Source organism: Pelobates fuscus, chromosome 2, assembly GCF_036172605.1.
Source record: "Pelobates fuscus isolate aPelFus1 chromosome 2, aPelFus1.pri, whole genome shotgun sequence".
Classification (NCBI taxonomy): Eukaryota; Metazoa; Chordata; class Amphibia; order Anura; family Pelobatidae; genus Pelobates; species Pelobates fuscus.
In genome coordinates this window covers 267,357,194-267,384,664 of record NC_086318.1, presented here as the reverse complement: position 1 = coordinate 267,384,664, position 27,471 = coordinate 267,357,194, and the positions used below count along the sequence as shown (strand labels likewise).

General features: G+C 42.4%; 1 protein-coding gene across 4 annotated transcripts in view; it reads right to left on the bottom strand.

Moving 5' to 3' along the window:
• Window positions 1-27,471, bottom strand: part of LYST (lysosomal trafficking regulator) — a 710,683-nt gene that overhangs the window by 125,965 nt on the left and 557,247 nt on the right. For all 4 annotated transcript variants that reach the window (XM_063443375.1, XM_063443377.1, XM_063443378.1 and 1 more), the window contains one exon: window positions 24,454-24,610. In XM_063443375.1, the coding sequence (XP_063299445.1) occupies window positions 24,454-24,610 (157 nt within the window). The remainder of the gene's footprint in view (window positions 1-24,453; window positions 24,611-27,471) is intronic.

Sequence of the window (27,471 nt, the reverse complement as noted above, 5' to 3'; positions counted from 1 at the left end):
TCTTTCTTTATTTCCTCAGCAGCAAAGATAGAGGAATATAAATATTATCAAAAATAAAAGAAAAAACTGTACAGGCATAACAGGCAGCCAATCACATAATAGAGAAAGTAGCTATATAAGTCCTGTGTCTCCCACAATCCCCCTCTTTCTTGCGAAAACCGAAGACCAGGTAAGATGAACGATGTCCTACTTGATCCAAACAGGAAACGGGAAACAAAGCGATAACTTCAAGCTAAAAAAGATAGAAAAATATGGTAATTTCCAAACTCAAACTGTAGACTTACCAAAACATAACCGTGAGGAGTCATACATGAAACTGGATTCTGGAATGGAAAAAATATATATAAAATTAGAACCAGTGTAAAAACGGTCAAAATCATCTAAACAGGATAAAATTACATGATAGAAATACATGACCCAAATACAGACCTAATTGAAAAACATACCTGCATAGTATCGAAGCATCTCCTATCCCAAATCCACACCGGGAGGGTGGGAGGGAATAATACTCGCCTCCGTGTCTTTAATAAAATCATGACTTTACGTCATGTTACTAGTAAAATCTGGGAATTTTATTAAAGACACGGAGGCTCATATTATGCAAGTTCAAAGCTGTGCTATCACCTGAGATGCGATGTGCTCAATTGGTCTGAAATAGAAGTCCCTGAAGGCTGATTCTCGGGACCAGTCCGCTGCGCGCATGATGTCTTCCAGACGGCAACCAACTGTGGATGCCTTCGAGGCCATAGCACCTCGTACAGAATGAGGTGTAAAGATAGACGTATCTATACCCGCTAGGGATAAAAGCCAACGAATCCAACGCGCTAGCGTCGGTGTCGAGACTGGACGATGAGGAGCCTTAAATGAAATGAATAGGGGATGTCGGTCAGACGAACGCAACGTTCGCGTAGCATCCAGATAGGCCTTCAAACAATCCACCGGACAGAGTGCTGGACATAACGAGAATCTAGGATATACGAATGATTTGGATGCCGACTTAGTCCTCCTAGATATGTTGAAAGTAACGCCTTCAGGAGTAAACACAAAGGCACCCCAGTCAAGAGCCCTGACATCGGAGACTCTCTTACAAGAGATCAGGCAAAGCAGCATAACCATCTTGGAGGATAACTGCTTAAGGGTCAAGTCATGGTTAGGATACCACGCTGACAGGAACTGCAACATTATGTTGACGTCCCAAAAGGCCGAAAAACGCGACCTAGGTGGACGGACGAGGCGAATACCTTTGAGAAGACGGCATACAAAAGGATGTTTGCCGACGGGTAAACCTTCCAAACCTCCGTGACCGGCAGATATGGCCGAGCGAAAAACATTGATAGTTCTGTACGCCTTGCCCGAGTCGAACAGGGCTGTGAGAAACTCCAGGATCAAATGGAGAGGGGCAGATACGGGATCCATTGCCCGTTCCATGCACCAATCAGACCAAGACTTCCATGCAGCTCGGTAAGCTGATCGCGTGCCCGGAGCCCAGGCGTTATCGAGGAGCAAGAGAGTTGTCTGTGGAACGTCAGGGACAACCCAGCGTCCCCTGAAAGGAACCACGCTACCAAGGGCAACTGGTGTCGAAGTACCAGTTCGTGCGAGTTCCCAATCCGGATCCAGAAGGAGGTTCTGAAAGTTCGGTAATAGGCGAGGGAAGTCTATGGACAACTCCATCAGTCGAGGGAACCACGGACGGGATCTCCACAGAGGGGTGATCAGAGCCAGACAGCAGTCGTGACGAACCAGCTTCGAGATCGTACGAGCAATCATGTTGAATGGAGGAAAGGCATACAGTCTCCAACTGTAGAACTTCGGCAATTGAGTGTTCAGGCGAGAGGCGAATAGGTCCATCTCGAATCGCCCCCACAACCCGGTTAGGCTTTGGAAGACCGAGGCGTGCAAGAGCCAGTCTCCCGAGTCTCTCAAATGTCTGGAGTTCCAATCCGCACCTGAATTGTCCAGACCCGGAATATGTTCCGCCGTCACGAAACGTTGCTGAAAAGGCAGAACTGCCAAAAATCCTTCGCCAAGAGAGCCAACATCCTGGACTTGGTGCCGCCCAGGTGATTTATGTATCGGACCGCCGATACGTTGTCTAACTTGAGGAGAACGCAACAGTTCGCCCTTCCAGGGGTAAGGCTGCGAATCGCAAAGGCTCCTGCCAGAAGTTCTAGGCAGTTGATGTGCAACGACTTCTCTGTGTAGGACCATCTGCCTCCTGTGGAAACTTTGCCACAACGAGCCCCCCAGCAGTGCAAGCTGGCATCTGATTCTATGATCACGTCCGGAACGGAACCAAAAATAGCCCTTCCGGGCTTCCATGTGTGCTAGCCACCATACCAGCTCGTCTCTGGATTCCTCGTCCAGACATATCCGAGACTTGTAGGAGTGACCCGAACGTAGGTGCGACCCTTTGAGCCGCTGGAGAGCCCGGTAATGCAAAGGGCCTGGGAATATCGCCTGAATGGAGGAGGCCAGTAGACCGATGATCCTTGCCAACTGCCGAACCGATAAGTCCGAAGCACGAAGAGCTCAACGAAGCTCCTTCTGGATGGCCTTTATCTTGGATTCCGGCAAGTACAGGAACTGCCGTACGGAATCCACCTGGAACCCCAAAAACTCCATAGACTGGGCGGGGGTCAGTACCGACTTGTCCCAGTTGATCAGAAAACCTAGGTTCTGTAAGAGGTTGACCGTCCAGTCCAAATGCAGTCTCAGGCATTCCAACGATTGGGACATGATTAGGATGTCGTCCAGGTAAATAATCAGCCGAACCCCTCGGGTACGGAGGTACGACACCACCGGCTTCATTACTTTGGTGGAACACCAAGGGGTCGAGGAGAGACCGAACGGCAGGCATGTAAAACGCCAACGCCGTCCGTGCCAGGTGAAGTGTAAGTAGTCCCTGGACTCTGCTGCTATAGGAACCGTGAAGTACGCGTCCTTCAGGTCCAACTTGGCCATCCAATCCGACTGTCTCAGAAGGTCTCTGAGACAATGAATGCCTTCCATCTGAAAATGTTGGTATCGTAGGAAGGCGTTGAGAGGGCGAAGATTTATCACTGGGCGGACTCCGCCCCCTTTCTTGGGCACTAGGAAGAGATTGCTCGTAAAGCCTGGAGTGGCGAACAGCAATTCTTCGATGGCGCCTTTTGAGAACATCTCCCCGACTTCCGCGGAGATCATCGCGTCCTGCTCCTGTGGGAGAGACAATTCCCTGGGGGCATACATTTGAACAGGCAGGGAGACAAAATCTAGTTGATAACCTTTTACGCATTGTAGAACCCAAGCATCTGAGGTTATATCTGCCCACCTTAGGTAGAATAAAGCCAGCCTCCCCGTCACCCGAACCTGATCGAGAGGGGAAGAAAGGGTACTCACCATAAGGGCGTCTGCCCGAAGACCCACCACAGGGGTATCTGGAGCCCCACGATCTCCCTCTTGCCAGAAAGAAGGGAGGCGTTTTCGGATCTTGGAACCCTCGGGAGGGGAAAAAGGAACCTCTGGTGGCACGGAACAAGCCTCGGAAACCACGGCCGGGTGGACGGTTCCTGCTACGCCCGGCCCCTCCGAAAACCTTGGGTGTGAATACGCGCTTCATATTTGCCTGCGCCTTGTCAATCGCCGTAAATGTTTTGACATAGGACCCCATGTCCTTTACGAAGGATGTGCCGAACAACATCCCCTCATCGGCTGAATCAGGTTCAGCTACGGTCATAGCGGCCAGTTTAGGGTCTATTTTTAATAGAATTGCCTTGCGTCTCTCGGAAGACATGGCCGTGTTAGCATTCCCTATAAGGCATATAGCCCGCTGGACCCACCCGATGGCCACATCGACATCCAAAACAGAGTCACCAGTACGAGCGGCATCAAGAAGCTCGTATAGTTTTGACAGGGGGCCCAGCGTGTCTAGGATCTTGTCTTGGCACCCTTTCAGGGAGTGATCAAGACCCTTCTTAGGTTTCCATCCAGACTTATTTAAAAATTGGGCAATTTGAGGGTCAACGTCTGGGGTCTTACAGGCAGCGCCAGGGAGGGAAGGTCGTGGGCATTCGGCACGCAATTTATTGCGGCCTTCCTTGGACAGAGGTGTGCGTATTCTCTTAGCCACATATTGGGCGATATGATCCGGAGGGACCCATTCAGCAGACCGCGGGTGACGTAGGTCGTCCGGGTCAAACAGGGGGTTACCCTGTCAGTCTAAAAGCCCTTTATTATCATCCCCAGCGGGGCCTGGCACTTTTCCTCGGGGGTTGGCAGAGGACCCAGAAGGGGTTACACCCGTAGGGGGTTGATCCTCGCCTGACTCGCCCTCAACATAGGAGTCATACTCCATAATATCGGAATCATCTTCCACACTCCGGTCGGTATCCGACCCATCATCCAGGGCTCTAGCCCGTTTCCACAATCTAGCCTTTTTAGCCCGGCCAGGGGCTCTTGTGCGCGTGGGATGCGCGCTATCTGCGACCGCCATGGGCGTGTCAGTCATGGCAGGCAAAGCCTGCATCGAGGAGTGGGAGCCGACATGTCTAGACTTTGCCTTCGCCTTACGGGCACCCGGCACAGTTTGGGCAGGGGAAGGGGACCCCACACCCTGGGGGTTAGGGATAGCCATGGAAGGCAAAAACACAGAGTGGAGTGACTGGGTAAAGGAGGATGAGACAGCCCCCATAGCGGAGGCAATAGCCTTTTGAAGGGAGGAAGCCATAGTAGCCTCTAATAAGGCCTGGAACTCCTGAGAGGCCATAGCACCCTCAGGGTTATCTGTTGGGAAGTCCCCAGGGGAGTCAGTAGGCCCATCCTTACTATCCTGCATAATGAGGCACTTATACAAAAAACGGGCACTAATATAATCCGGAAAGGAAACACTATAAAAAATTGGTTGATTAACCCATCAGAACAGAATATAAGCGAGAGACCTGATCGTTGGTGTAGCAGGGGAACCTGGAGAAAGGACAGGGACCGACCGCACGGCAGAACAGGGTGATGCGAGTGACCGCCCAAGATGGCCGCCGCACGTGTCTGAGTGCGCTCGCGGACCGGCTCCCGGCGGGGGAAGGGGCGCGTGCACCTACCCGCACGGGCAGCCCACGAGAGGAGAAAAAACAAGCACACTCAGCCACGGTCACAGAGAAGGACCCGCGCAGCAGAGCGATAGCGCTGATAAGCGAGAAGAGAACCAGGGATGGGACGGAGGGGAAAAAACAGCCCGCGGCGGTGGGCAAAGTCCCAGGGGAACCCCCAAATACACCAACGATGCAGGCACCAGAAAAATATATACAGTGAATAAATACAACAATAATAGTAATCAGAAATAAGAACTACAAGTAAACATCACAAAACACAATGTAATGAGTAGGAGAGCTCAAGTAAGATACTTAGCTGTCTGAGGAAGCAGCAAAGAAAGAGGGGGATTGTGGGAGACACAGGACTTATATAGCTACAGATATAGATAATATTTATATTCCTCTATCTTTGCTGCTGAGGAAATAAAGAAATAGTTATGCATAATATGAGCCTCCGTGTCTTTAATAAAATCAAGTTTAGATCTAAGGCAAAAATAGTTCAGGGAAAAAAGTTTATTTGAAAAAGATTTACCAACCCTATTCTCTCCATAGTACCATAGTTGGTTGAGTTTGAGGATAGTGTTTGATGTCTTAAAGGACCACTCTAGTGCCAGGAAAACATACTCGTTTTCCTGGCACTAGAGTGCCCTGAGGGTGCCCCCACCCTCAGGGACCAACTCCCGCCGGGCTCTGGGGGGAGGAAGGGGTTAAACTTACCTCTTTCTCCAGCGCCGGGCGGGGAGCTTTCCTCCTCCTCTCCTTCTTCCTTGCGACGTCATCGGCTGAATGCGCATGCGCGGCAGGAGCCGCGCTCGCATTCAGCCGGTCGCATAGGAAAGCATTTACAATGCTTTCCTATGGACGCTTGCGTGCTCTCACTGTGATTTTCACAGTGAGAAGCACGCAAGCGCCTCTAGCGGCTGTCAATGAGACAGCCACTAGAGGTTTTGGAGGCTGGATTAACCCTCAGTATAAACATAGCAGTTTCTCTGAAACTGCTATGTTCATAAAAAAAAAGGGTTAATCCTAGAGGGACCTGGCACCCAGACCACCTCATTAAGCTGAAGTGGTCTGGGTGCCTAGAGTGGTCCTTTAAGTCAAAATTTATTTTTAATTTCCAACTGAAGATTTTTTATTTGAGACATTCTGTCTATTGTTACATTCTGTTTATTAACCCTCTCAAAATGCGCTAGGGAAATGTACAGATGTTTTAATGGTTTCCCCAACTCTTTCTTGACTTTAATTAAAACCCCTCTTGTGTAACTCTTTAGGGCGCACCACAGAGTACCTATTGATTCTTTGCTATTATCGTACCATAAGATAAACCCTTAATCTGATCGTGCAGGTATCTACAATTTCCTTCCGATTTCAGTGCTTATTCATTTAACCTCCAGGATACTCTGTTTACTGATTCCTGCTCTTCCCCGAACACCAACGCTATAAGAGTGTGGTTGGACCAAGTGATTAGGTCCATTTTTGAGTTGTTTGAGTCAGTAATAAAAAGATCAATTCTGAAGTAAGCTTTGTGGAGTTTAGAGAATAAGTAAAAATCTCTTTCTTGAGGGTGTTTAACTCTCCATATATCAAATAAGTTATATTGGACTAGAATTTCTTGGAAAGATCTACCTTTTCTTACCCCTTCTCGTTTGTATCCAGTGGAAGCCTTCTGGTTTGTTTTATCCATTTTTAAGTCCACCACTACGTTCATATCCCCTGCTATTAGGAGTTTACCTTTCTGAATTTTAGTTACTTTTAGGAGTATTTTCTTTAAAAAGTGCTGAGCGTATGTGTTTGGGGCATATATGTTAAACAATGTGTATATACTTTTGTTATATACCAGCCTTCTGTATCTTTTTGTTCTAATATCAATTAAAATTTCTTTTTTTTAGTATTAAAGTTGGAGGTGAGGATAACTGGGTATTTATTAAATCTCCATCTTTGAATATCACCTTCCCACCAGTGAGTCTCCTGGACAAAACATTTTTTTTATTCTAGTTTTTTATTCGTTTTCCAAGGGTGTTAACAGCATTGGTAATGCGAGAATACAGCTTAGGTATTTTGCAGTCCTATACAGTACAATATAATAGTATCGTTGGTACAGCTTGGATTGAGAAGATAGTGCTTCGCAGATTATTTAACATAGTAAACTTAGCGGCAAGTGAAATTGTTGCTTTCAGCTTTGTTAGGTTTTTTACATGGTTGTTTGTAAACAGTAACATAGTTTCAGTTATAAATGTAACATATGAAATACTTCACAACAGGTGAGGTAAGTTGTCATAAACAAGGAGGATTGTTACATTAACTGTTTGGAGGACCAAGAATTTAGGGGATGGCGGTTGAAGCTGGGGAGGGTGTATAGGCGGTTTGGTTCTCTCGAAGTCAGAACAATTTATCTGTCAACAAACTTGTCTCTAATATGTTCCATCCCATTCAAGGTGGACTTTTGATTTAAACCGCTGTGAATTGGATTTCATAGTACTTTGGATTGTGTGACTTATGTTTCGTGAAGTCGTTCCATGGCTCCCAGGTAACCACAAATTTCCCATATTTCCCTTGTTTTGTTAGTGTAATTTCTTCCATTTGTTTAATGTTTTCTACTCTCGATATCCATTCTCTAATTGTGGGCGTCTTAGGTTGTTTCCAGTATTTGGGTATCAGCTGGGAGGCTGCCATGGCAATATGATTAAATAAGGCTCTGTTTTTGTGAGCCCCTGGGGGCGTAGAAGGAAAATGAAGTGGTCGGGTGAGCAGGAGAGGGTTTTGTGGAAAATTAATTGTGTAATGGTGTGTATCCTGTTCCAGTATTTGGAAATCGTCGGGCATTGCCATCCAGATGTGTGCATGGTGGGCTTTAGTGTGATTGCATCTCCAGCATAAATCTAGTGACGTGTTGTATATTTTGTGTATTTTTTGTGGCGTAATGTGCCAGCGGGCTAAACGTTTGAAGTTGCATTCCTGCGCGTACAATGAGGTGGAAGATTTATGGGCATTTTTAAAAATGTTGCGCCATTGTTGTGGAGTATAGTAAATATTCAGTTCGCCTGCCCACTTTATCGTGTATCTCGGGAGGTTTTGCAATTGTGTTTCCCTGATTGTAGAATACATTGTAGATAGGGTCTTTTTCGTGAGTTGATGTGCGGTAGAGAATAGCTGAAATTTAGTTAAAGGTCTGTCTCCCTTCGGGATTAGTGTCTGAGATTTAATAAAGTGTTTCATTTGGTTGTGGTATAGGAGTTGGATCCCTGTGTGAGTGTCAGATGACGTGAGTTCCGGCAGGATTTTTATCTCGCCTTCTCTAACTACATCTCTCAGTTCCAGATAAGAACCATTGTATAGTATGCCATATATTTTCCCTGTAGTTCCTTGGTGGAAGTATGGATTATGAGATAAAGGGTAAAGTGGGGATGGAAATGTCGATATTAGTTTTTTCCCTCAGTTTATACCAGACATTCAGTGTTGTGTTGTGTTGATTGTTGGGTGGTTGCCTATATGTCGTGTGTATTGGATGTCCTGTTGGAGCCAGGGGTATGTGCTTAGCGGAGAGTCTATAAAGGTGTTTCCAGGTTGACCCACTGTTGTGTGCCTGTGGTTCTTGTCCATTCGTAGATTCTTTGTAGGTTTGTTGCTTTGTGGTACATGTCTATATCCGGTAGATTTAATCTCCCTTGCGTTTAGTCAGTGTTGGGTAGGCTAGGCGAAAAGGTGCGTGTGCCCATACGTATTTCGTGAATAATGATCTAATCGTGTTGAAGAATTTAATTAGGATCTTAACTGGGATTGTCTGCAGAAGATATAATATGCGGGGTAGGATGTTCATTTTTATTATGTTAATCCGGCATAGCCAACCAAAACATGGTTTATGCCATTTTTGGAGGACTCTAGTGATGGATTCCACCAGCGGGGGAAAGTTTATTGCAAATATGGAGGCTAGTTTAGTTGGGATGTGAATCCCTAAATATTTGATCGACTTGGTTGCCCAATTGAAATTAAAGCTGGTTCGAAGTTGAGTTTCAAGAGTGTTTGTAGTATAAGTTGGAAGGAGGTCACATTTAGTTAGATTAGCTTGGAAGTAGGAGATTTTGCTATAAAGCCTCCATTTCCAATATGATGGAGGGAATAGTTGTGAGTGGGTTTAATATGCTAAAGAGGAGGTCATCAGCAAAGGCCGTGATCTTATATTCCGGTTTGTTGATTTTGAGTCCTTGTATGAGTTTATTATCTCTAATTCCCTGGAGGAAAGGTTCCAAGACTAATATAAAGAGGAGTGGCAAGAGGGGACAACCCTGTCTCGTACCATTTGAGATATATACTGGGTGGGATAATTGACCATTGTGACGAGACCAATCTCGCCACATTGCATTGGAGGAGCCTGGTTGCCCGCCTGCTGCCTTTGGATTATGGACCGGCAGCTAAAGGGTTAATTTCACTGTGCAGAAGGATTTATTTCTCCCTTTCTGCACAGCCATTCGGTAGATTCTATCTACCGAACAAACAGCCTGTTTGCAACCTCCCCAGAGCCGTGGCAAGCCGTCCGGCGCCGTTAATTGGCCAACCAGGAGCTGGAGTGTGCTGCCAATTTACCTCCCTGAAGCTGCGGTTAACCGCAGCTTAATTGATTGTTACTGGGTGGCCACTGTTACACTTAGCGGCCGCTAGGTGGCGGTGTTCTGGAGCTCCCCGGGCAGCCAGCGCTTTTCTGCCAGGCTTTCATGCACCAAACCCGGACACTTTTACGTGCAGGCACCGCTGAACCTCCAGCCCCTGGTTCTAATTCGTATGGATTAAACGAATGCATGCAAATTCTGTATTTTGTGTTGGAGGAATGTTTTAACCCAGATAGCTATGCCATGGAGCATATTAGTGTAATTAAAGACAGTCAGGTCCCGGGCTTTTCCCCATAGGGAGTGATAGGACCATCAAGAAATGCCGTCTCATTGGGTGGGAGAGTGTTTTTAACCCTTGGTTTCAAGAACTCTAGAATCTCTTCTGTGGATGGTTTTCTGTTTGTCAGGTTATATAGATGTGAATACAATTTATGGAAGGCTTTGAGTTTTTCTGGCATATGACATGTTAGAGTTCCATCTTCTTTCTTAATTTCAGAAATGAAGGAAGATTGTCTCTCTTGCTGTATGGATTTTGCCAAGAGTTTACCTGCCTTACTTTCTTGTGTGTAGTACATGTTCTTTGTTAAGAATATCTTGCGTTTAGCATGTAGGTGCAAACGGGTCATCAGTTCAGTCCTTTTGTTTAAAAGTAATTTGTAGTCCTCTAGTGAAGGTATGTTTTGATGTTTATTCTCGAGAGATTTAATCTCTTGGGTGAGCTGGGCAACTTTCTGCTCTCTTTCACGTTTCAGGGCTGCGGCTGATCTGATTAATTCCCCTCTAAGCACTGCTTTATGGGCTTCCCACGTCATAATAGGTGTAACTTCTGTGTGTTTTCTTTAAAGTAATTTGTTGCTGTCTCTCGCAGCCTGTTGAGGGTTTATCTGTTGTTTAGTATCAAATCGTTAAGTTTCCACTGAGCAGAAGCATTAGGTAAAGTTGGTAACGAGAGGGCTAGTGTCAACGGGGCATGATCCGACCAAGTGATCGGACCATACCTCGCCGAGTTTATCAGGGACACAAATCTGTGCTGCAGTAAAATGGTGTTGATACGTGAATATGTGCCGGTGGAGTGGGAATAAAAAGAGTAATCTTTTTTCGTGGGGTGTGTGGCTCTCCAACCGTCATATAGTTGGGCTTCGTATAGGGCGTTTTTGATTTGTGTACAAGTTAGTGACTGGTACTCTTGTGAGGAGGATGTGATGTCTAGATTTCCATCAAGTGCAGTATTGAGGTTGCCCCCTATAATGAGAATCCCCTCTTGGAAGATCGAGAGCTTATGTAGGATTTTTTTAAGAGTTTGGTTTTGTTTCTTGTTTGGTAGGTAGACATTCACTAAGGTGATCGGGGTGTTGCCTATTTTTCCTTTTACGAATATGAATCAACCAGAGTCATCTACCTGTTGTTCTTGAAATGTGAATTGTGTGTGTTGTCCAATAAGTATTGCCACCCCCCTAGCCTTAGCCTCAGTGTAGTGGCTAAAGTAGCCTAGTGGGTAATCTTTGTTTTGTAGTTTGGGGGGAGAATTTTTTCGAAAGTGTGTTTCTTGTATAAAGACAATTTGTGCTTTATGTCTTTGGAAGTCTGCAAGGGCTATCAATCTTTTTTCAGGGATGTTTAAACCTCTTCCAATTTGTGTATGGATGGTTATGTAAGACATCGTTATTCTTGGGGAGTTGGAGCGCGTTAACTTAAAGGGGTTGGGGCTTTCTAATAAGTTGTAGGGGAAAGATGACCGATGTTAGCGTCTCCTATCTATAGTCCTGTTGGTTTTTCTAATTATAGTATGTGTAGGTATTTTTGTGCTTTTTCAGTGTGGGTTTGGGATGTCTTTTCTACTTTACCACACTTTACGTCTTAGGTTCAGTCCGTATGATTGAAAGTGTCACCTATCCGGGTCAGGTCCGGGTCTATGCGCCTGGTCACTGTGTTGTTCAGATTTAGTCGAGGAGGTAGAGCGTCACCCTGGGGTATGAGTTCTTGGTTCTCCAAGTCGTATTCTGAGAACACATATAACATGTAACAATAATACAGGTGAGTAGGTAAAGAATAACACTGTGTAACAAGTTTTTGGTATATCTGCAATACACTATCGGAAGTGCAATACCGGACCTTCGAGTATAAAGGATAGGTCTGGTATCTTCATGTACCTTATTCTAAGATATTTATGTCTCGCGATGGATGGTTAAAAAGGAAGTAGGTATCTAAAAAGGGACTGGGATTGGGGAAAGAGAGAGGGGAGAGAGTGGGTCGGATATAAGTATAGGGGTGGATGAGGGAAAGAGATTGGGGGGGATTTTCCCCTGAGGGGAATTTGGTTCAGTCTCGACGCTAGAGAGAGAACCTGGAGTTATTTGGGGTCGTGGGCTAGGGCATATGCCTTGGACCCTGGGTTACAATCCTATTGTGTGTCCTATCTTTTGGAGAAATGAGAAATATGAATTCTTGCGCTTTGCTGGGGCCTTTCCACTTTCAAACTTAAAAATAAGTCGGCATATGCATTTTAACATACGACCTGCTTTTGTGATATCTGTATTTCACCCTGTAAAAGGTTATAACAGTTTATCAGCATGAGAAGAGTTACTGGTGAGTATGACGTTATATTCAAGATATCCCTGGGACAGTTCTGGTGCCGGTTGATCTGGGTCTGTTCAGCAGGTCAGGGAAAAGTTATCCTCGGTGTGATATCGGCGTGAATCGCCTTGGAGGAATTTATTTTTTAAAAAACAGATTTGTAGGACGAGTAGTAGTAGATCCGTGTATGGGTGCCTCAAATGTAGTGGTAATAATGGGAAGCAGTCCCTTACTGAAGTTGTAGTGGGTTAGATTAGTTGTGGTTGTTGAGAGTCTTTAGGCAACAATTTCTGGTGGTTGTGGTTGATATGAGTTCCATCTCGTCTTTGATTTGGGGACAAGAATCTTTGTTCATTTCGCCTTGTTTTGCCGGCGTGGTCCATTTCTGGCGCTGGGATGATTGTAGGTTGTCTTGATTAGGTAATGGAGAGTTCCAGTCTAAGATTGGGGTGTCTGGGAGATCCACAGCCCTGAGGAAAGATGGTACGTCTAGGGGAGAGGCGATAGAGTGGACATTTACTTTTTTCGACACAATTAGGGCAAATGGGAATCCCCACCTATATCTTATGTTGCGATTTCCGAGTAACTCTGTTATAGGCTTGAGGGCCCTTCTCGCTTGAAAGGTATATCACGACAGGTCTGGGAAAATCTGTATCGGGCTGCCGTGGAAGAGCAGTGGTTGCGTGATGTCTCTTAGGGCTTTCACTATGTTGTCTTTAATGGAGAAATAATGCAACCTGCAAATGATGTCTCTCGGTGAGTCTTGGGCCAGACCTCTTGGGTGTAGAGATCTATGTGCCCTGTCAAGCAGTATTTGATTCTCACTAGGTTCTCCTAGGATAAGATTGAAGAGCTCTGTGAGTAGTGTTAATGTCTTCGCCTTGGGTCTCCGGAATCCCCCTAATTCGCAGATTATTCCTGCGTCCTCGGTTATTGAGGTCGTCTATGTGCCGCTGTGTTTATGACATAAATTTTATGTGGGAATCTAATGTTGTTGCTATGTTAGATATTTGGGCTTGTAACATGTCTCTTTCTTCTTCTAGATCAGTGACCCGAAGATTGCGTTGTTGGACGTCAGAGCCCATCTCTTCCATTTTGGTTTGGAAGGAAACCTCAAGCTTGCTTAACATTTGTTGTATGTCGGCTTTTGAAGGTAAGTTTCTTAATAGTTGCCTGATGTCTGTTTCATCATTCTTTTCCGCTGAATGTGTTGAGCATTCCGAGTTGTAAGGACTGTGTGGTTGTGAACCAGGGAGAGGTTCCATCTCCGCCATGCCCGGGGTTGCGGTCGCGGCCTCCGCCATTCGGTGAAATAGTGGGTCAAAGATGCCGATTTGGTATTTGGTGTTTTCCCTGGTTGCCCCTGAGTTTGGGGATGTTTTTTAGGGTTGCCCATTTCTTTTATATTTCTCCGATTGTAGTGGATTGTATTCGGGTCCGGAGGAGCAAGTTTAGAATGCGTCCACCAGGATCTTCGGCTAGCCACGCCCAACTCTCCTGGACAAAACATATGTCTACTTTCTCTAAGTGTGTCATAAAGGAATCCACTTTTCTGAAAAAAGTTTAAACCCTGTGAGTTTATTGATAGCACCTTAATAGTCATCTAGTTAAATTCTAATAAAGCAAGGGCGGCCTCAGACCCCCCACCCACCCCATCCACTGACGGTGCCCCAACTTCTCTCATACATAACACAACCTTTCATTCCTCCGTCCTAGTAAATCCTAGGCTAATCCCTAGCAATAAAGAAGTGTATTCTAAATGTAAACTGAGGTTACAATTGCTGGCGCGAGCATGGGCTATGAGTATGAGTAAATATATCGCTGCTTATTGTGGCCTGAAGGTTTGAAACTAAAGCAGCACTATGGTCAAACTATAAACGCAATAAAGACATGTCCCCTAGCCTTATTTCTTGCTTTTATATTAATTTCCACTTGAAAAAAAATAAATTAGAGTCCTTATTCTTTTTTTTTTTTTAAATTCTTTATTTTCTTAGTGCATGGCTTAATAACATACATGCTTGTCTTGCCACAACAGCTGTGACAAGCAGTCTCAAGTATGCATCTGAATACAGTGTCAAAGCATGTGAAAACAATATACAGGTTTATAAGATTGGTACACAAGTTAAACTAAGCACTTTTTTCTATATAGTAGACAAGTTAGGTGACACGCCCAGGGTTGTGCTGTTGTAGACAGGTGTGGTGGGTTGTGTGATGGTTCCCTGGGATACTCCAGGTTTGGGTGTCTGTGAATGCTCGTGGTTGCCAAGTGTGGCTTTACTTGGGGTCCTAAGAGCATACATGCTTGTTACAGGTTTGGGTCAGGCTTGTGGTGTCAGATGTCAGTGAGTACCTGTCTATGGGCCCCCGTTTTAGGATTTAGTTTGTGCTTGATCAGGTGTGTGTGGGGTTCCGCGTTGCAGGGTACTGCCTGTGGCATCTTGACTATTTCCCCTTACCTTGGGGGTGGCGGGGAGACGGAGGGGTGTAGCTAAGGTGGGTGCCATCAATTTGTCTGTTGTGTAGGTCTGTTTGGTGTGGTTGGGTGCATGGGTACCTCCTGCAAGTAGTGGTAGGGTTTAAGAACAAATTTTTTCTGGTGTTAACAGGTAAACAAAAAGTAATAATACATGCATATACATCTCATGGGGAGGGAGGGGTGCATGGGATGGGTTATGCAATGGTGTAGGCACTTGAGGGGATCTCAACCGAGTATCGGTAAAGTCTTGGTCCGCATCGGAAATTGTTCCCGAGGTATATGCGTTGTTTTTAGGCTCAGCCTTTGCACATAGTTAGGTGTTTGTAGATTGTCGGTTTCTTATTATCTGGGTCGGCGTTAGGTCGTCTTCTGGTTCCCGATTTTCTATTTGACTTGCAGGTGTGGGGTTAAGATGCGAAGGTTGCAGTCCCATTGCAGATAGGAAGGCTGGTGCTCCGGACAGGGTTGTGAGGTTATGGGTAGTCCCATTGTGGTGTACTAGCAGTGAGCCAGTGCGTCCCCATCTGTAGGGTATGTCAGCAGCGCGTAGTGAGGCTGTGACTGGCCCGAATGTTTTACGCCTTAGTAGTGTGGCTCTGGTGAGGTCCTGAAAGAAAGTCAATTGGGAGCTCTCGAAGGCCAGAGGCGTTTTACCCTTCAGGGCTGTCATTATCTGTATCTTGTCCTGTATCGACGTGCAGCGCAGGATTACATCTCTGGGTGTGCTGGGGGGGATTCGTACCGTGCTTGTGACCCGGTAGATCCCGTCTAGGACTAGTTTCTTGGCGATAGCTTGAGGGAGGATCGTGGCGAGGAGTCGCCTCGCGTAGTGTGCTAGTTCCTCGGTTGGGACTGTGGTGGGTACTCCCCTGATTTTAATGTGGGTTTGGCGTTGTCTATCCTCAAGGGACATGAGTTGGGCAGCTAGGACATGTTGTTCCATTTGTATTTGTTGGACTGTGTCTTTAAGGCTGGAAACCTCATCCTGAACGACTTTGATGTCTGCCTCTGCCGTTCCAACACGTTCTGTTACTTGTGATATGTCTGCCTTAACCCTTGCGACATCGGCCGCTAGTAAGTTTTGTATATTTGCCCATAGTGCTTTTAAGTCCCCTTTGGTGGTGGGGGCTGAATCATCTAGGGGTTCTGGTGGTGGTGTGTAGTCAGCCAAGGGGGTCGCCGCTGTGATCGGCTCATCTCCGTGCGGATCGGAGGTCAGGCTGCTGGCGTGGAGTGGAGTGGCCTGGGCCGGTTCAAGGTGTGTGGGCCGGAGGAGCATCTCTCCGATATCCCTACCTTGTGTGCAGTGGCCGGTTGCGGGTTTTTGTGAGCGGCGGCCCATTTCTGTTTTGCTTGCGGCCGCGTTGAGAGGAGGGAGTTCCGGGTAGATCCCGCCGAGGAAGGCCTCTAGGCCCAGGATTGGAGTGGCGCGGTAGGCCGCAGCTTTGAGTTTGCGTCTGGGTTGTTTGGGTGCCTAGAGTCCTTATTCTAATTGAAACTTACCTCCGTTCCAGCGCCGAGATCCTAGGCAGACCACGCACTTTTTTTCGTCAAAATGACGATTAAGCAGGGCTTAATCAGACGCCTCTCTTGGAAAAGCGTCAACGCTCTCTGGTGTACATGCGCGGCTTTTGCACTGCATCAATTGCATTCTTCATAGAGCGGCATTGAATGCCACTCTATGAATTAACAATGAGTGCGGTATGCGCGTTCGTGAGCTGAGCTGACAGCTCTCCTCGCTGTCTATGCCCAACCCCTCCTATCGCAACCCTCCTAAGCCCAAAGTTTGTGTGTTTGCATAGAAACTCTATATATAGAGATATCTCTATTTATAGTGTTTGTATAAAAACACACATTTGAAATAGTCTAAACACACACACAGTCTATATCTATCCATCTCTCTATATCTACAGAAACATCTATCTCTATATCTATCTCAATATCTATCTATCTCTATTTCTATCCATCCTATCTCTACCTATCCATCTATTTCTCTCTATCTATGCATATCTCATTTTCCATCTATCTCTATATATCTCCATCTATCTATTTCTATCTATACCTATTTCTATCAATCTTTATCTCTGTCTATCTATTTCTATCTATATCCATCCATCTCTATCTATACCTATCTATATCTTTATCTATATCTATATACCTCTATTTATTTCTATATCTTCTATATCTATCCATCTATTTCTATATATTTATCCATCTCTCTCTCTCTCTCTCTCTCCATATATCTATATTTATCCATCTCTCTCTCTCTCTCTCTCTCTCCATATATCTATATTTATCCATCTCTCTCTCTCTCTCTCCATATATCTATATTTATCCATCTCTCTCTCTCTCTATCCATATATCTATATTTATCCATCTCTCTCTCTCTATATATATATATTTATCCATCTCTCTCTCTCTCTCTCTCTATATATATATATTTATCCATCTCTCTCTCTCTCTATATATATTTATCCATCTCTCTCTCTCTATATATATATATTTATCCATCTCTCTCTCTCTATATATATATATATATTTATCCATCTCTCTCTCTCTCTCTCTCTCTATATATATGTTGGCACTCTCCTCCAAGAATAATTAATTGTGTCTCATATGCCTGGGTGCAAATTGCTGGCATCAAATATATAGACTCATAAATGAAAAAATCAAAATGCACTCACAGGTCTTCGTTTTAGTGGACAAATTGGTGCTTTATTTGGTCATCAAAGGTGTACAAAAATCAATCGACGTTTCGACCCTGTCGGGTCTTTTTCAAGATCTTGACTCTTGACTCTTGAGTATAGTCGAATTTTTGTCTCTTTAAAAGTTTTAAATTATGCAGATATTATATACACTTAGACTCCAAATGAGTTGTTCTAGCCTATTTTAGGTTATTTTTCTATATACACTTTCTTCTATATAACAATTCTGTGAATTTGATGTGTTTTTATGTGTTAAGGATACTTAATATTAATACTCTGTAGGATCTCTAATCGATAATGGAAATAACCTACTTAAGGGCATTTCTTTATACACACTTTCTTCGATATAGAAAAACTCTTTGAACTTGATGTGCTTTATGTGTTAAGGACACTTGATATTAATACTCTGTAATTTTGATCAAGGATCTCTAATCGATAATGGAAATCTCTGTAATCGTATACTCTAGTCTTATTTTTGTATTGTATTTATGTTGTATATGTGTATTTTATGTCCTATATACACTTGGATGTTATGTCAGTATCCATATAAAAATAATATATACATTTCTTTTTCCTGCATCAACAAATTAATAAGTCTTTAAAAGCTTGTTTGTTATTGTCAATTAAGTATTAGACTCTCTTTCTAATTAATGCAATTAAGTATTGCTGATAAGCAGTATACCACTTCCAGCTGTCAAACTACTTGCGGAGGATACGGATTCACAAGTGTATTTTAGAATTGTGATTGTTTTAAGTTTGTTATATATATTGTAAAATTGATGTATGTATCAGCTTGACAAAGAACTTTGGGGTCGAAACGTTGCTGTTGGGGTTCCTAATAAAGTACCTGTCTTGAACCAAGGAGTGCCTGGACCTTTATTACTTTATCTATTATTATCTGACTGACTCTTTTACTCTAACTCACCCACTCTCACTCCCTTTCCCTCTCTCTCTCATTTGATCTCTCTCACAAATTCACTTACTTTAACTCTCTCACTCATTTACTTTCACGCTCATTTTCACTCTTACTCACCCACCCTCTCTCTCTCTCACTCACTCTCCTACCCTCTCTCTCACTAACGCACCCACCTTCTCTTTCACTCAGTTACAGTCACTCACTTGCACTCTCACTCACTCACCCTCTCTCACACTCACTTAGAGTCACTCACTCACATTCAATCTCTCTCACACACACACACACTCTCTCTAGGCAGAAAGAGGCTAAGCAAATTATAACAGCCGCCATAGCACAGTCAGTAAAAAAAAAGGGGGATACAATATGTTTTAGATACATAAATTAGAACAGTAAAGCAAAACAAGGATTAGTTAGATTAAAAACAAAAGGAAGGTATGTAAAAGAGGATAAAGGTCTAGCTGACTGCCTCAATGAATATTTTTGTTCAGTATTTACAGATGAAAATGAAAGAGAGGTACTTCAGTTAAGAAAAATGACAATCTGGTCATTTGTTACATGTGAGTTTACAGAGGAAGAGGTTTTATTTCAACTGTCAAAAGTAAAGGCAAATAAGTCGATGGTGCCTGATGCGATACACCCAATGTTATTAAAAGAGCTTAGTGGTGTACTAGCAAAACCATTAATGGATTTATTTTAACAATTATTGTTAACAGGAGTAGTTCCAGAAGATTGGAAATTAGCGAATGCTGTACCCATTCACAAGAAAGGTAGTAGGGAGGAGTCTGGCAACTATAGGCTAGTAATCCTTACTTCAGTTGTGGGGAAAGTGATGGAAACCATGTTAAAGGATAGGATTGTTGAACATCTAAAATCACATGGATTTCAAAATCAGAGGCAACATGGGTTTACTTCAGGGAGATCACGCCAAACTAATCTTATTGAGTTTTTTTGATCTAGTAACTAAAATAATAGATCAGGGTGGTGCAGTAGACATTGCTTACCTAGATTTCAGTAAGGCTTTGGACACTGTTCCACATAGAAAGCTCATCAATGAACTGCGATCTTTAAGTTTGGATTCCAATATTGTTGAATGGGTAAGGCAGTGGCTGAGTGAGAGTCAACAGAGGGTTGTAGTCAATGCAGTATATTCGAAGCAAGGTCTAGTTACCAGTGGGGTACCGCAGGGATCTGTACTTGGACCAGTTCTCTTTAATATTTTTATTAGTGATATTGCAGAAGGTCTTAATGGTAAGCTATTTCTTTTTGCTGACGATACAAAAATTTGCAATAGAGTTGATGTTCCAGGAAGGATAAGCCAAAAGGCTGTTGCGGTCACCGGCCCGCTGAGTCTCACGGCCGTGCCCGACCGGCACGACCGCGCTGACAACACAAGCTTACCTGCTCAACGGCGAGCCGGGAACCGCTCACGCAGGTCTTCCGGGCATCACGCCCAAATCCAACATGGCGCCGACCGCGTGGTCGCGTCTATGGATAGCCCCGCCCCCGAGAGTTATACCAAAGTGTGCGTGACGTCACGACGTCAACGCACACGCACGTTTTGGGGTCAGAGGTCGCCCTCTGACCAATTGCAGCATAGAGAGAGGTATTTAAACCCCTAATTCACCCCAGTACTTTGCCCTGTCTTGGTTTCCGTTTCCTGGTTTCCTGAGAGTGCTATTTTCGTGTTTCTGATTTCCTGGTATCCTGATCTTGGCTTTTCCCTGGTTATTCTGATTTCTGGTTTCCCTGACTTGGCTTGTTTAACGGTATTTGAGTATTTTCTGGCTTCCTTGACCTCGGCTTTCCCTTTGACCATTCTCTGTCTCTAGCGTATTAGTCCGGCCATTCTAAGGTCCGGTTTACGCTCTGTCCTTTCATTTCCCTTTCCTTATATATGTATATGGTTACATAGTTTCTGCGTGCTGGACCACACTAGTAGTCGTGAGAAAGGCAAATGATTTAGATAAATTAGAAAAATATGGTCAGAGCTGTGGCAACTGACATTTAATGTGTATAAGTGCAAGATAATGCATCTTGGGCGTAAAAACCCAAGGGCTGAACATCAACATCTGAAGAAAGGGATATAAAAATAATTAATTAAGATGATGACTATTATAGATGACAATGTAATAGAGCAGCGGGAAATGCTAGCAGAATGCTTGGTTGTATAGGGATAGGCATTAGCAGTAGAAAGAGATAAGTGCTCAACACTGGTGAGACCTCACTTGGCATTTTGTACGTAGTACTGGAGACCATATCTCCAGAAGGATATTGATACTTTAGAAAGAGTTCAGAGAAGTGCTACTAAACTGGTTCATGGATATCAGGATAAAACGTACCAGGAAAGGTTAAAGGATCTTAACATGTATAGCTTGGAGGAAAGACTAGACAGGGGGGATATGATAGAAACATTTAAATACATAAAAGGAATCAACACAGTAAAGGAGGAGACTATATGGAGACAAAAGTACCACATCAAGAGGATATAGTCTTAAATTAGATTTAAATCTTAAATATTTTCAGGAAGTATTACTTTACAGAGAGGGTAGAAGGGGTAGAGCAGGTGTAGGCAACCTTTTGGCAGCACTGTGCCAAAATAAGATTGTGAGGTCCCGTAGCGTGCCGGTCCTATATTTTTAAATTGAGGGGTGTATGTTGCTGTATTCTGCTTGTGTTATGTATACTGCAGTTGCTTTGTATCGTTGAATTTGTGCGTTATATTGTATATGTTCACAAGTACTTTGTTGTGTCGTGTATGATACCTATGAATGTGGGCTGTGTATGGGGGCTGCTTGTGGAATTGTATGTGTGGATGGATATGTCACATTGTGTATTTGGTAGTGAGTGTATGTGTGGGGCTGTTTGAGGTATTGCATGTGAGAGGCTGCATGTAGGGTTGTGTGCATACATGTGGATTGTCAGTGGTGTTGAGTTTATGCGGACTGTGTGTTCTGTTTGTATTATTTGTATGATGGGAGGGTTATTCTGCAGCTCTGTGTATATCTAGCATTGTGGGTGCCATCACTTCCTCTACGTTCTGCAATGCATACATTGAGGATTGTTCTTTACCACCTTTTCATATTAGCAGATATCTGAAGTTGCACTGGGACCCCTGATAGGCAAGAGCCTGTTTAGCTCGAATAGCCACACGTGCCATAGGTTGCCTACCCCTGTGGTAGAGGTTAACACAGTGAGAGAGCATGCGTGGGATAGGCATAAGGCTATCCTAGACTTAAGATAAGGCCAGAGATTAATTAAATGTATTTTAAAAATTGGGCAGACTAGATGGGCCGAATGGTTCTTATCTGCCGTCACATTCTATGTTTCTATGTTTCTCTCACTCACACTCACCCTCTTTCACTCTCTCACTGACTTTTTCTCTCAGTCACTCACTCACTCATTTTAAAAAAAAAAAAACGTTTACTTACTGTTTGAAGGCAGTAGATCTATAGATCCTCCTTCTCGGTCTCCTGCCTTCAGCCTGTCAGTCAGAGCTGACACTGTGTGTACAGAAGATCCTTATCTCCCACACGGTCGACTCTGGCTGCTGACAACCTCTGGGGTTACTACAGGACAAAGCAGGCGCGTTCACATTGCCTGAGGTGCCTGAACGTATGTTTGACGTCTTCAGCTAAATGTGAAGACGTCAAACGTGAGTACTGCACATCAGGCAGGACTTAACTAGGAAGTCCTTCTGGTGGCCGTCTGATTGCCATTGGAGGTGTTTCTAGGCTCTAAGGTAAACAATGTATTTTCTCTGAAAATACATTGTTTATATGAAATAGTCTGCAGGGATTTATTGTACTCACCTGAAAACCCCACTAAGCTGAAACTTTTCAGGTGACTATAGTGTTCCTTTAATATAGATTGTTAGAGATTACCACTTCTTTTTATTAAGGAATTCTAAATACATGCAATTTCAATCTATACTTAGTTGGAGATAGATAAATGTCCCCACTTATTCATAAAGATCTATATATTTATTTAGGAGTTATCAGTGATGGCTAACCTTGACACCATGCATTGGTTCTGGACTACATTTCCCATGATTTAGACTCTAAAAGCTAGCTGAGCATTAATGGGAAATGTAGTCCAGAAACAATGTATGGTGTCAAGATTAACCATCACTGACCTATAAGTACTGCACCCCATTTGTCTCTATAATATGACATGTGATGTTTTCCCATCTATATACTAAACTTTACGTTTTTGTCATATTAATACTTTTATTGGGAAGAAACCAGATGTTAATAAAGTTTATATTATAATAAATGTGTGCCTTTTTGAAAGAGGCACAAATTTATGCTAACGTTAGAGTTAGAGTAAGGAAGAGTGAACTTGGAATTTCTTTTATTGTTGAAAACTTAATGCAAAGGTAAGAAAAGGGCTTTAAATTTGAAGATACATATATCGGATATCATCTTTAATCTTTAAGAGAAAATTTATATTGTATGAGATTAGATCGTACTATAACATTTACACATTTTATTTTTTAATACAATGGTAGCACATGATTGCCTGAGGCACTCCCTTACATCTTGTATGTCTTTCCTAACCTCAAATTCTCCCTTCGATCTCACCAAACCCCCTTAGTTCACTGAGCATCCCTCCTAACCACCCTTAACCCCTTGTGTGTCTTTTAAGCCCACCACCCTTACATCCTACATCCTACTTGTGAAATACAGTACAGAATCTTGATATTCGTCTGCCTTGTCAAGCAGGAACTGTGACAGGTAAGAGAGCTGGAGTGCTGATGTTCACTCTCCCCTGCCCACCCTGTGTGGATCTTGCAGCTCCATTTTAGACAGGCCAAAAGGAACATAATTATTCTATTCCACACAGAGTATACTATGTGCACAACCCTGCTACCCCAAAACTGGTGCTGATTCCCCCAGTTGTTCGCTACTGTTATAACCTATAACTACTGGAAAATTAGAGGGAACCTGTCACTTGCAAGGATTTTTAACATTATGTTTATGTTTTCTTATGCCATGTATTTAAACAAAATAAATGTCAGGTTTCCATGTGTTTTAGGGGTAACTTTCAGGTTATTGTAAAATATATGTTTTCTGTGCCTGGAGATAATTGAGTTTACTACAGTACCTGACTCAATTATCGCTCAGGCACAGGGGAGGGATTATCCGGTTTTGTGTGGAAGTGTCCTGGACCAGAGCGATAATGTAATTACAGTGTGTACTTTGTCACAGTTCCCTCTCAGGTCCAGTGGGGAATGCCCCTAGTATATGTTATAGAAAACCCATTGCATAGGGACTTGCATATAAGGCCAGTCGTGGCTGCCATTAAACAGTTCAACTTCACCCTCAACACAGAGCCTCGTGATTGTAGAGAACAGCTATGCCAGCTAGATCACTAGCTCTTGTAATAACTATCCTGCTATACTCTCTGGACTAAGAGAGGTCTACCCACTAAAGGCTGGCTCCCTGACTTGGGTCCAGGGTGGGTGGAGGACAGCAAGACCCCAGCCAAGCTGTAGCGGTGCCGATGGTGTCTGGTGGAGTGCTTGGAAGTACTCAGGTATACTAGGAAGCCTCGATTGGTGGAGGCACCCAGTCAGGGTGGCCAGCAGTCCGTCACAATTGAGTTAAGAGATTTTTAAATTAGTCTAATTTTGCTTTTAATTTGTAATTCCCTTGTCACCTGTCCTTAGTTCCTGTTTTACCAAGTAAACCCCATAATAAAACAAAACGGTAGAGAATCACCTACAGAAGCATAATTATTTAATAAAGTGTGAATTGCTTTCATAGTGAATTCAAAGTGAATGTAAAATTTTAGGTCACTAAAGTCAAACTGGAAAAATCTCTCTAAATCCGCTTTGGTTTTTAATTTGGCTATTCTGGCCTAATATTTCAAATACACTTCACACATTGCTATGCATGCACACAAATATAAATGTCAGCATTAAGAGAGAGTTATAGCTGTGTGTTTAAATGCAGACCATCAGAAGCAGCATAACTTCCTAGTTACATCATCTAAGTTTCGGCATTAAGCCATTTCATTTATGCCTCCATCATACCATACAATATAATAATTCCAAGTGACATTAACATACTAGTAGTTTTACAGATACTCATGCATTTAATAACAAACTGACCTTGGTATGCTAAAAACATCTTTGTAAAGGGAGGCATTCTGACCAGGAAATGAAGTACTGTGCCACTGTTTGAGTAATGAGATCCATAATGGTATGGCTGAACTGGCGGCATTGGATCATCTTCTCTATCTCCTTTACAATACTCATCTTCTAAATACTGAAATCAGGAAAATAATGATTATTCCACATGCAAGTATTATACTGAAAAAAAGCCACATAGAGGTTTTAATAACTTGAAATGATTCACATTATACATGCCGTGTTTTGATAACTGAACAACAGCTACTATATTATTTGGATAGAACAATGGGAATTACATTGTTTAAATTGACTCATAAGTTATCTACTAGTTAAGTACGGTATATACTCGAGTATAAGTCGACCCGAATATAAGTCGAGACCCCTAATTTTACCTCAAAAAATTGGGAAAACTTATTGACTCGAGTATAAGACTAGGGTGGAAAATGCAGCAGCTACTGGTAAATTACTAAATCAAATTAGATCCAAAAAAATTATATTAATTGAATATTTATTTACAGTGTGTGTATATAATGAATGCAGTGTGTGTGTGTGTGTGTGTATAATGCAGTGTGTGTGTGTATGAATGCAGTGTGTGTGTGTGTGTGATGCAGAGCCTTGGTGGGGGGTGGGCATTTTTTATTATTATTTATTTTTTATTTATATTAATATTTTTTTTATTTTAACCCCTTAACGCCGTTACGGCGTTCCATGCCGTCCCGCATTAAATGGGCTTTAAAGCCGTTGCGACGGCATGGAATGCCGTAACGGCTTTGAGCCCCTGAAGGAGAGGTGTACTTACCTCCGCCGCGATCCTCTTCTGGGGGGCTGCCTGACAGCCCAGGCAACCCCCCTCCGGCAAATGAGGCCCCCGGGGGCCATGTGATCGCTCTTTGAGAGCGATCTCATGGCCCCCGGGGGCCTCATTTGCCGGCAGGGGGATCTGCCAGCAGGGGGGCTGTCTGAAATGTCAGACAGTCCCCCTGCTGGTGGGAAGTAATAAAAAAAAATATTAAACATGTGTAAAAATAAATTTAAAAAATATTTATATAATATATATATATATATATGTACATATTATATATATGTAACGTCATACAAAGTGTATTTTAATATTAATAGTATATATATTAATATTAAAATACACTTAGAATGACGTTACATATATATAATATGTATGTATATTATATATATAATAGATGTGCATATATATATATATTATATATAAATACGTATAATTAAAAGAATAAATAAATAAAATAATAAAATAAATAAATAAATAAAATATTGAAACAAAATTTAATATAAATTATATATGCATATGTAATTTCATTCTAACTGTATTTTGTTTTATATATATATATATATATATATATATATATATATATATATATATATATATATATATATATATATATATATATATATATATCGGTAACAAAATACACTTAGAATGACAATCTATATATATAAAATACAAATAACCGCAAATATATATATATATATATATATATATATATATATATATATATATATATATATATATATATATATATATAGATAAATACATATAATTACATAAAAGATTACATTAGTATACACGTAGAATTTAAATACCTACAAATGCATATAAATTCTACGTGTATATTTAAATAATCTTTTAACATAATTATGTGATTTGATTAATTAAAATTTGATTGACATGCCTGACAACACAGGGAGAAAGTGCAGAGAATGTAATTCGCAAGCACTATATTTGACCCTGTAACTCTCCAAGACACCATAAAACCTGTACATAGGGGGTACTGTTTTACTCGGGAGACTTCGCTGAACTCAATATTAGTGTTTCAAACTGGTAAATTGTATTACAACGATGATATTTTAAGTAAAAGTGACGTTTTTCGCATTTTTTACAAACGAACAGCACTTTTATGGTCTATATTATTGTTGTAATATGTTTTACTGTTTTAAAACACTAATATTTGTGTTTAGTGAAGTCTCCCGAGAAAAACAGTACCCCCCATGTACAGGTTTCATGGTGTTTTGGAAAGTTAGAGAGTCACATATAAGGCTTGCATTTCATTTTTTTGACATTGAAATTTGCCAGATTGGTTATGTTGCCTTTGAGAGTGTATGGTAGCCCAGGAATGAGAATTACCCCCATGATGGCATACCATTTGCAAAAGTAGACAACCCGAGGTATTGCAAGTGGGGTATGTCCAGTCTTTCTTAGCAGCCACTTAGTCACAAACACTGACCAAATATTAGTTTTTTGCTTTTTTTAACACAAAAACAAATATGAACGCTAACTTTGGCCAGTGTTTGTGACTTAGTGGCTACTAAAAAAGACTAGCTGTACCCTTCTTTTGAATATAAAATGAATCTAAAAACCAAATTCAAAAGAAGAGTACAGCTATGGGAACCAGGTTTGCCCCCAGCTATGCTAACCTCTTCATGGTGGATTGGGAATCTGAAGCTATTTGGGGTGATCATTGCTGGCGGGCAAACCTGGTTTCCTATTTCCGCTATATTGATGACCTATTTTTTATTTGGCAAGGCTCAGAAATGTCTCTTAAACTGTTTTTAGACCATTTAAATGTGAATGATAGAGGTATTGTTTTAACTTCAGAATTCAGTAATATGTCAGTGAATTTTTTAGATTTAAATATCTTTATCCAAGACGGATGCATTCAAACAAAAACTTTTTTTAAAGAAGTCTGTACAAATACTATAATAGACCAGACTAGTTGCCATCATAAACCTTGGTTGGATGGCATCCCAAAAAGTCAATTTCTTCGCCTCCACCGAAATTGTTCATCTACAGCTGATTTTATTGCCCAATCTACCTCATTGAAAAATATGTTTTTAGAAAAAAAATATGAAGTAAAAAAATTAGATGTAGCTCTGGAGTTGGTAAAAGAGAAAGAAAGAAAAGAGCTCCTAACATATAAAGTGAAAAAAGCAGATCCCCCACAATTGCCTATTATCTTAGATTTTAAC